The sequence below is a fragment of the Lutra lutra genome, chromosome 2 (assembly GCF_902655055.1).
Source record: "Lutra lutra chromosome 2, mLutLut1.2, whole genome shotgun sequence".
Lineage (NCBI taxonomy): Eukaryota > Metazoa > Chordata > Mammalia > Carnivora > Mustelidae > Lutra > Lutra lutra.
This window is the reverse complement of record NC_062279.1, coordinates 182,019,215-182,034,992: the sequence shown is the minus strand read 5'-3', so window position 1 is coordinate 182,034,992 and position 15,778 is coordinate 182,019,215. Positions and strand designations below refer to the sequence as shown.

The window sequence follows — 15,778 nt, the reverse complement described above, 5'->3', positions numbered from 1 at the left end:
CCCAGGACCCCAGGATCATGACCTGAGCTGAAGGCAGATGCTTAACAGACTGAGCCACCCAGGCGCCCCAAGAAAGCCTCATCTTATAGGCCTATTTTGAATCCCCAAGTGTGCTCTTTAGTTTGTGCTACATTTTTTCTATCCTTGTACCAGTTCGTGTACGTGCTCTAGAATAGTTTCATCGTAATGTTACTGTAAGCCTCCTGAAAGTTAGGTTAAAATAATACAAAGTAAGATTTTGGAGTTCTTTGCTGTTTGGGTTACCTCTAGTGTCCTTATTTCCTTCCATCAATCCAACTGATGAATAAATTCTTGATTTTGCTTAACACTGAGGATTCTCTTCCAGATAGGGCATTTACAGAAAATGACTGTAAAAACTTCAACTCTAGAAAAAGAGTGGTATTTAATAATTTATTATAGACTTAGTATGGTAGCTCAAGAGAAAAAAAAATCCATTTAAACACTATTTCATTTTGCAGTTTTGTAACTCTTTGAATTGTGATCTAATATCTATTAAGTTGTTAAGCTGAAATGTTTATATAAAGGCTAACACTATCCCTCTCCTCATCTCACAGTCTGTTAGAACCTTGGTAACACTTCTCAGTATAACATTTATATGTCTTTAGGTAATTTCCAATATAAAGTTACCAAAAGTTGTTAAGGGTTAGTGGATCCTGGGTGAGAAGATGTTAAAATTCTAAATAAAATTTGATGATTACAGTGTTAATTAACCTTTAAATATCTATAAACAGATAAAAGAGGCAGAAGCCAAAGCTGCTCTTGAGGAAGAAAAACGAAAACAACAGGTAACTAAACAAAATATTTATATACTTTGTATCATTGTTAGTTTTTATGCAAACGCAAGGTTTATTCCACATACAAACCAGGAGCCAGTCAACTGCTCCCTGGACTGAAAATAGTATAGTTCCTACAAAACAAAAATTAGCCGCTCACTCACTTCAGCTCAGGTATGCTGAGCTTCTTCTTTTTTTTTTTTTTTTTTTTTTAAAGATTTTTATTTATTTATTTGACAGAGAGAAATCACAAGTAAGCAGAGAGGCAGGCAGAGAGAGAGGAGGAAGCAGGCTCCCCGCTGAGCAGAAAGCCCGATGTGAGGCTCGAACCCAGGACCTGGGATCATGACCTGAGCCGAAGGCAGCGGCTTAACCCACTGAGCCACCCAGGCGCCCCTATGCTGAGCTTCTGAAGAGGCATGAAATCTTGTATATTCCCAGATATTTTGTATATTCCCAAATTTAATTCCTTGCCAGTCTCATCCATTCTCCAGTGAGAAGAGTTTTCATTCCTCCTTTGGTTGGTGGGTGGGGGTTGGAGTGTGGCAGCTTCCATTTTTTTTTTTTTTTTAAAGATTTTATTTATTTATTTATTTGACAGAGAGAGAGAGAGAGAGAGAGAGAGAGAGATCGAGATCACAAGTAGGCAGAGAGGCAGGCAGAGAGAGAGGGGGAAGCAGGCTCCCCGCTGAGCAGAGAGCCCAACGTGGGGCTCGATCCTAGGACCTTGGGATCATGACCTGAGCTGAAGGCAGAGGCTTAACCCACTGAGCCACCCAGGCGCCTGGCCTTCCATTTTAAGGCGTCTCCTGGAGCCCATGTCTTCACTCACCTAAAAGTATTTGAGTTCTGTTTTGCTGACTTGCAGATTATCTGTAAAAAGGAGTGTTTTGTTTCTTAACCAATGCATTTACTTTAACGATATATTGCCTTATTTCTCTTTTAGATTCTTAAATGCAGGCTTATTATCTGTTCTTTGCTATATAGCAGATAACAACTACATTCCTGATACCCTGATACCATGGTTATTGATCATGTACTCCGAAGAGTGGTTTAACTCTCTAATAGGGACATATAATTATTTGTCAGTTTGCATTTTGAGATGCTTATACTTAGCAAGAAGGTTGTATTATTATATGCAAACTGCTCCCTTTTGAATGAGGAAATTGAAATTTGTGTGACTTCAGGGGAAGACATTGGAAACAATTTAGGTAGCAATAAAGGAGGGCTAAAATGACCTCTGATGTTAAATGGTTCTAAAAAGTTGATTTGCCTAATATTCCAAAGTAAGTTATCAGAGCTACTTCATTAAAACATGGATTAACTAGAATCCTGGGAGATAAACTTATTGGGAGTAGTTTAGGGTAAACCTTCTTTCCCTTTTTATAAACTATTTGGATGGAAATTTTAAATATATTCCCTATTTACTGACCTTTTAAACAGAGTGTATAGAACATAACTTAAACTATAAATGATGACTGTGGGTCATTATTAAAGCATTAGTTATTTTACTGTGTCAGTTCTCAAGTTTGGCTGCTTTTAATGAATTGATCTTGTTCTCCATTTCAGCAACAGCTTGAAAATATTCTGACATTTTGGTTCATTGAAGAATGAATGTGTTAAATTAAGTATTGGATTAGGGCATCTTCAAATGTGGTTATGGGCAAAGTAATGGATGTGTTTACTGAAGTTTGTACAGTTGACCCTTGAACGACAGGTTTAATCTGTTTAAGCTGTGGGGGTCCACTTATATGTGGCTTCTTTTCAACATGTAGCTTCCTACAGTACAGTCCTGTAAATGTGTTTTCTCCTCCTTACGATTTTCTTAGTAATGTTTTTCTTTTTCCTAACTTACTTTATTGTAAGAACACAGTATATGATGCATACAACGTACAAAATGCACGTTAATCTACTGTTACTGGTAAGACTTCCGGTCAACAGTAGGCTAATGGTAGTTAACTTTTTGGGGAGTCAAAAGTTATATATGGATTTTCAGCTGTGTGTGGGGTCAGCACCCCTCACCCCTGCATTGCTTAAGGGTTAACTTATATTAACTTATATTTCCTTCTGTTAAATAAACAATTACAAAATCTTGCATGGATATTATATATATATTTTAGTTGATGACGATCATGTTTTAGTTCCAATGCACTGTAGAGTATCGTGTTACCTTACCCTGTATAAAGTTAAGTAAATTCTTGGCAGTAGAATAAAAGTCCACATTTTACGGTAAGTATCATCCAGTTATCCTTTCTTAGGACCAGTTTTTATAGAATTCTACTTTCTAAAATTCTCATTTTGATTTAAAGCATGAAGCATTTTCCCCTGAAGAATTTCTACTCTGTTTTTAAATATATTTGATAAAGATAATCTCGCAGGGTTTTTTTTTTTCCTACTCACTTAAATTTCTTTCAAACGAGCCATTAATGTCTATTATCAGCATTGTAAAAAAAATAGAATTATAGGTATTTTTATTCTCACTGGGCATCTCTTGGCACTTGCTAGAAGCTGTGTATTATAGAAACTCAGTAGATTAATGGTGTTGATGTATAAAATTAATGTCTGTATTTAGGACACCCTGATTTAATCAGATGTTTCTTTCTTTTTTTTTTTTTTCAAAGGTTTTTTTTTTGTTGTTGTTGTTGTTGTTGTTGTTGTTGTTGACAGAGAGAGATCACAAGCAGGCAGAGAGGCAGGCAGAGAGAGAGGGAAGCAGGCTCTCAGCTGAGCAGAGAGCCCAATGTGGGGCTCGATCCCAGGACCCTGAGATCATGACCTGAGCTGAAGGCAGAGGCTTAACCCACTGAGCCACCCAGGCGCCCCCAGATGTTTCTATATTTAAATAGTGTCAGGGGTGCCTGGATGACTCAGTTGGTTAAGTGTCTACCTTCTGCCCAGGTCCTGATCTCAGGGTCCTGGGATCAAGTCCCCTGGTAGTCATTGTCATCAGGCTCCCTGCTCAGCAGGGAGTCTGCTTCTCCCTCTCCTTCTGCCCCTCCCACCCACCACCTCCCACCCCCAGTTGTGTTCTCCCCCTCTCTCAAATAAATAAAACCTTTTAAAAAAAAAAACTAACTGTAAATAAATAAATAGTGTCAAAGTCAGGCTTATGGTCTGAAATAATCTCTTTTGTTACCCCCCATTTCCCTTTCTGCTTACCTAAACTCTGAATTTGTTGAATACAAGTCCATGATGGAGAGAGTTTTTTTTTTTTTAAATCAAATCAATATATTTACTATGTACCATTGCTATTAAAACATTTGGCACATTGATTTATTTTCATCTCAGTGGAAAATTTCAAGTCAATGTATGTATCGATTTTAATAAAAATGATACTGTTTTGGTTTTTGATTTAGGCTGAACTGGAGGCTTTTGAAAACAGACTGAAAGGTCGTCGGAAGAAGAACAGGAAAAGAGATGAAGTGACAGTTGAGCTTACGCTATGGCAGAAATACAAATACTATCTCCTTCCGGCATGTGCAGTTGTGGTTTTAGCGTTTGCATGGTACATAGCCCGTGATGTGGCTTAAAAAATTTTGATCTGGTCATATACCTCAGATTGAATTTAGATAAGTTATTCACTCTGGAATATTAGGAAGTGTATACTGTAGAACATAGATATTCACATTCATCTCTGTATTCCCTTCCAGCTGTTGTTAGAAGGACAGATTTTAAGCTTTATCTTGAGTAGCATACTAGAAGTGGCAATATAACATTGTTTAATAGTAAAAGCATGACTGAAATTGTCAGATATCTCATAAGGCATAGCCTGTGACAGGGTAACACGTCAGTTGATTGTGCTTCCTTGTGTTAACATAGTGTCTCACTCACTATTTCACACCAACTTTCTTTCTGTTTTTTTGCAAAATTAAAATGAAATTGAGCCATATGTGCAGTAAAAGGAATATGTCACAGTGTTTTGGCTACTTATTAAAAGGTACTTTTCTTGATCATGTAACTTTGTACTTTAAAATAATTATTCTCTAAAAGACCTCTTAAATTGTAACCTAAAGCTATATAATTTGATTCCAGAAATTGGTTTATTAGTGAGGAATTTTTTCTCAGTTATTGAAATAAATTTTTATGTAGTAGATACCGCAGAGGAAAATATAATTGTTTTTTTTTTAAATGCTGGGCTAGATTCCTCACATGTGGCTGTTTCTTGTGTAAGAAGCATTTAACTGAAGTTTGGCATGTTTTGTAAAACTTGTATGTGTCTTTTCAAAGTAGTAATAAAAGAAAAACTGGTATTTATGAGCAATAGAAACTGAGCACAGGGCTTATGAGCTTTATATACTTATTCTCATTTCTTCTTACCATGATCCTGTAAGTAGATTTCAGCTGGAAATAATCAGTTCCTATGAAAACAAGCTGATAGAGAAATATCAGTAAGCCAAATCTGTTGGAATTGTCATTTTAAATGGTTTTGCTATTTAATTTTTGTATGATTGTTTTCATTAAAATTTTTCATACCAAATTTGTAACCTTGAATATTTACTATTATCTGAAATATTCAGGAGCCTTATAATTTTAGGCTATAGGTATTAGTATCACTGTATAAAATCTCGGATACTTGATGCAAAACAATTATTGATTGACGCTAAAAAGTAATAGAAATACGTTTTAAACAGAAGTACAAAGAAGGATTTCTAAACTTTGCTGGCTTTAATGAAAAAGTTTTTAATGTTCTGTTTATTCTTCTAGTGTTAGCTAGTGTCTAAAATGAAAGGGTAGTCATTCCTTTCGTTATGGTATTTGTGTTTTGACTTTAGATTTTTTTTCTTTTTTACCTTTCTCAACATTAGGGTACCTGGATTGGTGTTTCAGAAGCTCTAAGTTAGAGCTGCTACACTCCAGTCATTTCCTTACTCTAAAATGAATATTAAAGACTGAACAACTAAGTGTCTTCCTGGGGAGCTATTTTCATGTATCTCAGAATTTCAGCCTAATTAGCAAGCGTGAAGCCTGTTTCCTATCTGGTTGTTGGGCTTCTGTTCTGGCTTGTGTTCTTATTTGTGGGGAAGAATTTAGTGAGCAGAGGAAGGAGATTGAATGAATAATAAATTAAGCATTTACTGTTTTTTATTTGCTTCATTAATTTACCTGAAGTCACACACTATTTAATCAACAGGTATGTTTCCTCTGGGATAGGTACTTGGTAGTTCCTAGAGATAACCGTGATCCTTCTTCTTGCGGAGCTGTTAAGGAGCAGAAGAGGGCAGGCAGGAAACGGATAACTCAATAAAATAGACATCCTTTCATATGTGATAAGTGGTATTTAAAAATGAAATGGTACAGAAAGTGATTTAAAAAGGGGTGAAAGGTCACTAGCTGCTATAGATGGGGAAAGTCCCCCTGAGATGGGGACATCTGAACTGACATCCTAAATGACATCCATTTGAGGAGCTGAGGGGAAAGTCCATGAGAGAGTGAAAGTAGCAGGTACCAAGTCTGTAAACCCCATAGACCGTGGTGGGGAGTTAGGGCTTTTTCCAGTCACAGTGGGTGGTGGTGGAAGGTTCTAAGTGGGCAATAGTCGTGATTGTTAAGAAGACTGGCTCTGGCTGCTGGTGGAGACAAGACTGTAAGGGGCAGGGGAGGAAGGTGGGTTGGGAGGCAGCCCAGGCTACATGGGCTGCTGATGCTGGGCTCCAGCTCCCCACCACCCTTGAATGCTCTTGAATGACTGGCAGGAGTGAGGAAGCTGCAGAAATAGTTCTGTGATGAGTAGACGGGCAACGAGTGGGACAAGATAGAGGAAATAAGATCTTCAAGGTCAGGGGCGCCTGGGTGGCTCAGTGGGTTGAGCCGCTGCCTTCGGCTCAGGTCATGATCCCGGGTCCTGGGTTCAAGCCCCACATCGGGCTTTCTGCTCGGCAGGGAGCCTGCTTCCTCCTCTCTCTCTGCCTGCCTCTCTGCCTACTTATGATTTCTCTCTGTCAAATAAATAAAATCTTAAAAAAAAAAAAAAAGATCTTCAAGGTCAAAATGAAGTTCAGTTGGGCCTAAATATGTACACAAATTTGTTCCGGGGGAAAAAAAAAGCAGTATATTTTGGCATTTTTTGCTTCAATCTGAACCAATTAGAGAAGGACTGGAAAAGTTACCAAATAGCCACTAGGATCAACACAGATAAAATTGCGAATGTGATGGGCTTATCCTCCAACTTACTTGTGTCATTGTAAAAGGTGGATGAGCTTACTGTTTGAAATTTGTGGCATATTTATGTTGAAATTTTTAGTTTTTCAGCTTAAACTTTTAGGGATTGATCAGCACTTAGTGTTTCTATTTCAATGACTTCCACCATTCAAGTCCAAATGAAGTTCAGATAATCTGAAATAAATTGGTGTAGTCTTTGCTGAGATTGCCAGAGAAACTTTATTAAAGCAAAACATTGAAAACATTTGCTTTCCGCAAAGAAGTCTGGTGCTTGAACTTCATGGCTATGAATGTTAAAAATGTTAAACACAGATAAGTATGTTTAAAGATGTGATGTTTCAAGATGACCTAAAGCACTTTTGGCCCTTCATGTTATTTCAGATGACCCAGGTGTCTCCTCCAGCTGTTGTATTTGCCCGTCCCTGCGTGTTAGAAAGTGAGGCAGGTGTTTAAGCTCTGGGGCTAGAATTGACATAGAGCAGCTCTGTCTCTTCTCTGGTCTGCCTCTGTATTGAGCGGCAGTGATTTAGACCGCCCTGGGCCTTAGAATCCGCTTATAAGTTGCTGAACTGCACAGAGGGAAGAAACGCCCACTAGTGAAAGTGGGGTTGTGGGGAGGAGCTGGGAACCCTCAGCTCTCCAGAAGCTCTTAGGGGACAAGAGATCAGGCGTCCACCTGGAAAACCATTCTTCTGTATTGCAGAATCTTGGTTTGTTGAGCAAGTTTAGGTCTCTTATTTGCTGTGCTTCTCCTCTTGCTAAGTTTTCTTTTCAGTTAATGTGGGGGCATGTATTTATGTGGTCCGGTGAAGAATTACCTACATAGAGCCTAATTCCACAGTGCAGGTTGGTTTGAGATAAAACACTTTTTAAAAAAAAAAATTTTTAAAGATTTTATTTATTTGACAGAGATCACAAGTAGGCAGAGAGAAGGGGGGGAAGCAGGCTCCCTGCTGAGCAAAGAGCCCGATGCGGGGCTCGATGCGGGCCTCCATCCCAGGACCCTGGGATCATGACCTGAGCCAAAGGCAGAAGCTTTAACCCACTGAGCCACCCAGGCAGCCCCGAGTTAAAACACTTTTAGAGAGAACTTCCCTTTTCACCATCATCTGGCCATCCTCTGTCTTACAATATCTTTTCCTCCTGGCACCATACCTGTCAGTGTATTATGTAGTCGTTCATTGTCTCATCTTCACTAGAACGGAAGCTCCATAAGGGCAGGAGTGGGGTTTTGTTTGCTGTAATCCCAGAGTGTTCTTGCCCAGCCACGTAGTAGATTCTGGTATTAGTTTCCTCGGGCTACCATAGCAAATTACCACAAACAGAATGGCCTGGAACAATGAATTTATTCTCTCATAGTGCAGGCGGCCAGAAGTCCAAAATCAAAGTGACAGCGAGTTTGTTCGTTCTGGACACTGAAAACTGTTCCATGCCTTTCTCTTAGCTTCTGGTTGTGGTCATCGGTCCTTGGCTTGTCCTTGCTTGTCGACGTAATCACTTCCATCTCACCACCATCCTCACATGATCTCCCTCTCTGTGTCTGTGTTCTTTTCTGTCTCTTACAAGGTTACTCAGGGTCCACCCTGAGTCAATGTAATCTCATTTTAACTAATTACATCTGCAAAGACCCTATTTCCAAATGAGGAAGGTGATAATCTCAGGTTGCAAAGGGGCATGAAATTTTGGGGGTGGATGGGGGGGTAGTATTCAGCCCAGTACCATGCTCAATATTTGATGGATGAATGAATGAATTCGTAGTGTAGTTCTAGGCTGTACACTCCTTGGGCATTTTTCATTACTCTCTTAATAATCGTGCTGCAGAAAATAGAGGTTAACAGGTCAGTCTGGTTCCAGACCACTTGGGCTCCAATTCTGGTTCTGCCACTTCCTAGCTGTGAAATCTTGGGCAATTAGTGAACTTCTATGAGCCCTCAGTTTCCTCTTATAAAATAGTGACAATAAACGTTAGCTATTATTTTGTGTCTGCAACTATTTTTTTTTAACGATTTTATTTATTTGACACATGGAGAGAGAAATCACAAGTAGGCAGAGAGAGAGGGAAGCAGGCTCTCAGCTGAGCAGAGAGCCCAATGTGGGACTCGATCCCAGGACCCTGAGATCATGACCTGAGCTGAAGGCAGAGGCTTAACCCACTGAGCCACTCAGGTACCCTGTGTCTGCAACTATTTTAAAGCACATTACGTTTTAAAAACTCTTACATAGCCGACATATTCTCATTTTACAACAGAGGAAACTACGTTTGTTTAAAGAATTAAAAACAGAAAATAGGTAAGTCACTTTGTGAAGTACTTGGCACATAGTGCTTAGAAAATCTTAGCTATAATAATAAATGTGACTTAATCTCATAACTTTAAGATCTCTCTTACAAACTGATTCATAAATCAGAGAAAAAGAAATCTGTTGTGAACTGAGGCACCTCAGTTTTTGCCCATGCAGTCACTGTCATTGAGGGGACACTCTCCCTAGGATAGACCAGGCAGAATGCTGGCCAGAGGTAGGAGCATTTGGACAAATTGCGGTAAGGGACCCTGGTTGGGGGGAGGGGGGAACAACACTAGGTGTGCAAGGACACTAAAAATTCCTTTGGAACTTTCACTGGGCCAGTTCTTACTAACTTTATCCCAAATGGTTGCTGTGGTGTATTAGGAGGGGATTGATGTCATGGTAATATATTCAGCAAATGGAATGTCTACACAGGCTACTTTTAATATATGCAGAATATTTCAGTGTGCAGATAGGGGTATTTTTTTCCTTCTTTTAAACTAAAAAAGCTTTCTCCTCCCTGCAATAGGTAAACTTCCAGTTTAATATCTTTAAAAAGTCAGCATGCTTAGACCCAGCTAGAAAGGTTGCGTTCTAAATTCTGTAAAGCCAGTCCCACATTTTTAAGTATCTTTCCATGGCTTATAGATGTTTACATTGGTTTAGTAGTGTATTCATTCCACTAGACTGAAAGTTCTGGGAGGGCAGGAACTCTTATTTTGTCCATGTGGCAGCTAGCAGATCCAAAACGAGTTATTAGTTGAATGAATAACTAAATATGTTGTCGGGTAGCATCTCTGTCTTAGCCACTGCTTGCCTATTATCATCCTGGGATGCTGGCTGCTTCTTTAAAATAATCTTTCTTGTTCTCAAATTGCCTTCATTTGTAGTACTAAGCACTAAATAGGCCTGTAAATATGTGACCAAAGTTTGATCTGTAAAATCACCCTTTCCAGAAGTATATTCACTACCTTTAAGTTGACTTTCCCACAGATCTCTTCAAGGTTTGTATTTTTTCTTTAAAATTATCTAATTAGTTGGATACCAGGCTAGACAATAAAAATTTCAGAAGGCTAGACATGTTTCTTATGAAATTAAAGTATTTTAGGAAGCTAACCGATGGTTGTCACTTTAAGCTGAAAAGTAAATGTGGCAAACTTTTAAAATGGAATAATTCAAATAGGTCATCGAAGATTACTGTGGGCCCTCTACGTAGTCAGAGTATGAGACTTTTCACATTTTTGTGATTTCTTACATTATAAACCTTTGTTACAAAGTAAGTAAAAATAGATGTTTACTCTTTTTTTTTTTAAAGATTTTATTTATTTATCTGACAGAAATCACAAGTAGGCAGAGAGGCAGGCAGAGAGAGAGGAGGAAGCAGGCTCCCTGCTGAGCAGAGAGCCCGACACGGGGCTCGATCCCAGGACCCTGAGATCATGACCTGAGCCGAAGGCAGCGGCCCAACCCACTGAGCCACCCAGGCACCCCTAGATGTTTACTTTTAAGCTAACAAAACTTAAAAGTATTCACTCTGGCCCAATGGTAACGAGAACTAGTTGGGTTTTTTGTTTGTTTTGCTGGAAAGATGTTTAAGGAATTCTTATTTTATACCAGCAATATAAGCAGCTTTAGTTCCCAGAACATAGTATAGTGGTGGGAAAGGGACACTTGTCTACCTGCACTGGCCATCCCAAATCCACTGATGGAGACACTTTCATTTCACAGTTCCTGTAGTACCTCCACCAGAGGGCAGAAAGTGGAAGAGAAAGGAGGTGAAAGAAATTCATACTTGTCTTCAGAATGCCTGTAGAAACACCGGGGACTGAATCCCATCCTGCTTTTGCAAACTGAGTCAACTGTGGCTCAGATCTGCTCGAGATAGACCCGGCCGAAGAATCCACTGGGCTCTCCGCTTTCAGGCCGGTGTCCCTGCACTGATGAGGACTGATGAGGCAGTATTTTTGTAAGCACCCAGTCCTGCAATTACTCTACTTCCGGTCATCCCAGCTCAGCACTGGGCTAGCTTAGGCTGGCTACTTTGGCTCCCCAAGTCTTTCTCATCCCTAAAGTAAACATAATAATAGTACCTCAGAAAGTGGTTGATAGAACTAAAAGAGGGAATGCATGTACGGTGCTCAGCACAAAGCTTGGCTCAGATACTAAGAGCTTAAATTTTGTGAATTATGATAAACTTGTCAGATGCTAGATTTCAAGTCCAATGTCTGGAACACTATTGTACTATACACATGCAATATTTCTTCACTTTTTCATTTCAGAAGCAAAATACTGATTTCCCCCCAATTTTACAGATGTATCCTCCCCCCAACCCAGCAATAATATTCAAGGAACAGGTGCCTGATGCGTACTTTGTTGACTGTGCATGGCCCCCACCAGAAAAATGGGCATGGATTTATTCAATGACCTCATGAGCCATCCTTGAAATTTCCATGAAGATCTTGACTGAAGTTGGATGAAAACTCATTTCTAAGAAAAATGCAATGTATTCTCCCGTCCCCTCCCCCCATACATTTGACGACTGTTTTGGGCTTCAAACCCTAAAGTAATCTTTGCCGTTGTAAATGCGTGCAGTGCCCTCCTTGACGCTGTCGGGAGAGCGGATGTTAGTGAATGACAGAAAAGGGGAATTGTTGGCCCCTCAGTTGCAGCCTGTGGACGCCTCCCTAGGAAATCGCCACCCAGGTTTATGGAAACAGCCTGAGGTTCTCCGGCATCATGCAGCCTCAGCAAAGTCTCGGGCATCTTGCAAAAGCAGTTTCTTCACATAACATGTAATAGAGGGCAAGTTTCTATTTGCCTAATGCAAATAATACCGGCCTTCGAAACGTTAAATCTTTTTTGAGAAAACAAATTTGGCCTTTAATTGCCAGTGCCTGCAGTTATTATTATTATTATTATTATTATTATTTTTACTTGGGTAGGCTCTGGCTAAAATAAAATGGTCTAGGGTGGGATAAGATTTGGGCGAGCCGAGAAGTAACTCTTTTGCTCCCAACTATTCTGTCTCCCACAGCCCAAACTTTCAAATCTCAACCTTCCCTTGCTGCCCTCGCGTGGTGCTCCCCGGTGGGGTGGGGGAACCGGCAGTGCACTTGGCTTTCCCTCTGCCCCTGGAGAAGAACTTTAAATGCAAAGAGGTGGGGTTGCAGAGATCTGTCCTTAAGGCTCTGATGGGTGGGACCCAGAAACGGGAGGGAAGGGAGGGAGTGGTTCGCGGGTGGGATCTGTCGAGCAGACAAAATGTGGGGCCCCTGTCCCTTGAAGTTTAACTTGTCTCTTCCCTGAGGAGCAAGGCGTCCCTAGTAGACTATCACCCCCAACCCCTGCAGGGGCACGAAGAGGAGAGAAGAGCCACCAGGATAAGAGTGGACAGAGGAAAAGGCGAGACATGTTCTCCAGGAAACAGCCCCCTGCCCTGGCTCGGGAAGAAAGCTACCGCCCAGCCCGGGCCCCGGAGCAGGTAAGACCCACCACCAAGCGCTTGGCCGCTTGGCCGCAAACAGGTCGGATGACCTCTCAGTCCGGGTGAATTCAGGGTCAACCCCTCCCTCCCCTAAGCCCTCGTCCCTCCTTGCCACCTTCCTCCCCCGCCGTCGGTGAGCTTCGGCTTCCCAGCCCGGCGCTGAGCTCCCTGCAACCAGTCCTCGGGCGCATGATGCTCCAGGGGTCTCTGAGCGTCCGCGACTCTAGCAGGGTCATGGGCAGAGTTTCCTTCAGCGTCAGAGCTGGGTCGGTCCGGAGACCCCGCTCTCCTTGGCAGGGGCGTCGCCACGTCTGCTACAGAGTCCCTCCTCGGCCGGGCGCCCTGCACGCAGTGAGTGGACTGGGGGACGCGCGGGCGCCCGGGGAGGCTGCCGCAGGAGCCTTCGCGACCAGCCCCTCGGGGGTCCCCCGCTTCCCAGCTGAGCCAGCGTCGCGGACGCGCGACCTGTGCGAGCACTGCGCAGCAGCCCGGCAGGCCCCAGACGTAAGCGCCCCCAGCCCGCTTTCCAGCTGCGCGCGTCTCGGTCTCCGTCCGTCTCACAGCCCCGACTCGCGCTCGCTTCCCCGGTGCCGAGCTGGGACCTGGAGCTCACTGCCCATTCTGAGCATTGGGCACCCATAACTGGTCCCGCTCGCAGCGTGCCAGGAACTCCCGCGCCCCCAGCGCGCAAACTTTGTCTCTGGCGCAAATCAGCCGGGGCACCCCGGGCGCCAGCCTCCGAGGGGCGCAGGTTCAGAGCTGCGCCGGGTTTGGCGGCCCCGATCGTGTCCTGGAAAGGGAACGCGCTGCCCCTAGCTCGGGAGAGGAAAGGTAGGGAAGAGCACCGCGGACGGTCCTCACCGGCCTGAGTCCCCAGGAATAGGGTCTGATTTGCAACTGCGCTGCTTTTGCGGTGACGGGAGGGTCCCGGCGACCGCTCACTGCCGCTCGGTTCGGCCTGCACGGACTCCCTCTCTGCGGGCGGGGACTCTGAGGGCTGAGCGGGCAAGAGGAAGGTGGTGTCGCGTCGGATCCTGTGGGGACTCTTCTCCTGCTCCCGTGGCGGGCGCCCGGCTCCTAGTGCCACCGGCTCGGGGCGGGTGGATGGTAGTGCAGGCGCTTTTAGCGCTGCTGGTCATTGCCAGCCTGAGCCCCGGGCGCTGCGAGCTCGTCAGGACAGCGGCGGGCTAGGCATTCCCAGGGAAGCTGTCCTCGCAGTTCAGAAAGTGGGGCTTTCCTCCTTCGGGAAGCCTCTGAGAACAATGCACGAAGCCTCATTCTTGTAAAAGGCTAAGGCGGCTTCTATACGCATTGTAGTTTGTAGGGTTTTTTTGTTTTTGTTTTTGTAAAGTAATTGACTGATAGAAACAAAACTGCAAAGGAATGTCTGACTGCTACCAGAAGGGGAGCCAAGTCAGGATCGTTGTCTGACAACACACGTTTTAGCTGAAGGTGTTGAAATTAAAGATGCTGCAAAGCATTAGTTTTTGGCACATCCTGGAGAGAATGTGAAGAAACACTGCATTTTTTTAAAGTCATAAAATCAATTTTTTGTTAGTCACAATACATTCACCTGCCTTTTTGTGCTATTTGGTCCCCAGTAGTTTTGTTTGTGATATGCTAAAAATTAGTCCCCAAACCAGATTCCTGGGGATTGACAGGTTAAACTAAAGATCTGTGTAGACATGTATGAGAGTGGGGCAGAGCAGTCAGGTTTTCCATAGCATCCTTACCAGGACACCAGGAGTTGCACTGTGATGAACTATTCTCAGAGCTATTTGGGTGGGAAATCTCATAAATCCCAAAACCCCAAGATGCTGCAAAGCTTTATTTAAGGGAAGGGGCATCTTCCCAGAAAGTTCCTTGCAGGATAGGCTTACAACTACGATGATGAAAACCTCTATTAACCTTCCAGGAGGTTAAATTAAGAGACTAATAATAATTGCCTCATTCATCTCATGGAGTGTATTTCCAGGCATAGTGAAACTTTTTTTTTTAAAGAAGATGCATAATTAACTCCATCAGAAACCTTCCTCTTAATGCTGCAGTAATCTTAATAGTGTTAGTCTGGAAGGCATCAGTGCTTCTACCACACACACCAGCTGGGGTTTCATTTTGGAAAAACCACCTTTCCCACCAGGCCTTCATCTGGGTTTCAGAACTTGCTGGCTGTATTTTCCTTCAAGCCCCTCAGTTGCCCTTCCCCATTGTTGGGGGGCAGACAGGAAGGAGGTTGGAGGAGAAGCTGAGCAGCCTGTTATCTCCAGATAGTTAGCATTGTCACCCTCTAAAATCTGTGTTTTCAGATCTCCGTACTTAGTGAGGTACTCGGTTGCTCATTTTTCCTCTTTCCCTCACCTCTAGCCTCCCTTGACATAAAGACCTAAAGTCTTAGGGCTTTTGGGTTTCTGAGTGTCTTACTGCTGGGGAATGGGAGCTCTTTGAAGACCAGGAAAGCGGCAATACAGAATTTTCCTGAAGGAATCCAAGGGAGAAGGGTTTATTTCACGTGACACTGACCTTAATACGTTATTTGACAAGCATGCGTCCATGTATCCTGTTTGCCCCATCAGGGTTTGGAAGATAGGGCTAGTTGGCTTAAGTACACTGACCTGTATGGAATACTAGATCCACAGGAAGCACTCAGGCAACCTCCAGACTATTCCATGAAATCTACTCAGACACGCGCATGTGCACACAGACACATGTGCGTGCTTTTGTGTTTTAGACTGTTCAATGAGGGTAGCAAAGAAAGAAGTCGCAAGAATGAAAGAGGCTGTTAGTTTGTGTGCCTTGGAGAGGAGAGTATGGAGTCTGGTGTCTAAGCTAAATTCAAATCTCTGGCTGTAACCCTTAAAAGTGACAAGGCTCTGGGCAAGTCAGATGCTGCTGTTGAACCCTAATGTCCTTACCCAGCAAATGGGGAGAATATTTCTAACCATCTATAAGAATGCTGTGAGGATTAAGGAAATGAGTAAGTCCTAGAAATACTATCCATACTATTGGTCTCCCTAACCTATTGGTTTTTTTTTTTTAAGATTTTATTTATTTGAGAGAG

At 42.7% G+C, this 15,778-nt stretch overlaps 2 protein-coding genes across 10 annotated transcripts in view; both read left to right on the top strand.

The window, feature by feature from the left end:
• Positions 1-5,269, top strand: part of NFXL1 (nuclear transcription factor, X-box binding like 1) — a 76,100-nt gene extending 70,831 nt beyond the window's left edge. For 6 of the 7 annotated variants that reach the window (XM_047719226.1, XM_047719225.1, XM_047719229.1 and 3 more), the window contains exons 22-23: positions 753-806; positions 4,151-5,269. In XM_047719226.1, the coding sequence (XP_047575182.1) occupies positions 753-806; positions 4,151-4,324 (228 nt within the window). In that variant the 3' untranslated portion in view covers positions 4,325-5,269. Of the gene's footprint in view, positions 1-752; positions 807-4,150 lie in introns of those variants that run through there. The other variant, XR_007125320.1, reaches the window with a different exon arrangement.
• Positions 5,270-12,440: 7,171 nt separating this feature from the next.
• Positions 12,441-15,778, top strand: part of CORIN (corin, serine peptidase) — a 249,036-nt gene continuing 245,698 nt past the window's right edge. For 2 of the 3 annotated variants that reach the window (XM_047719220.1, XM_047719222.1), the window contains exon 1: positions 12,441-13,224. In XM_047719220.1, coding sequence (XP_047575176.1) covers positions 12,910-13,224 — 315 coding nt within the window. In that variant the 5' untranslated portion in view covers positions 12,441-12,909. The remainder of the gene's footprint in view (positions 13,225-15,778) is intronic. The other variant, XM_047719221.1, reaches the window with a different exon arrangement.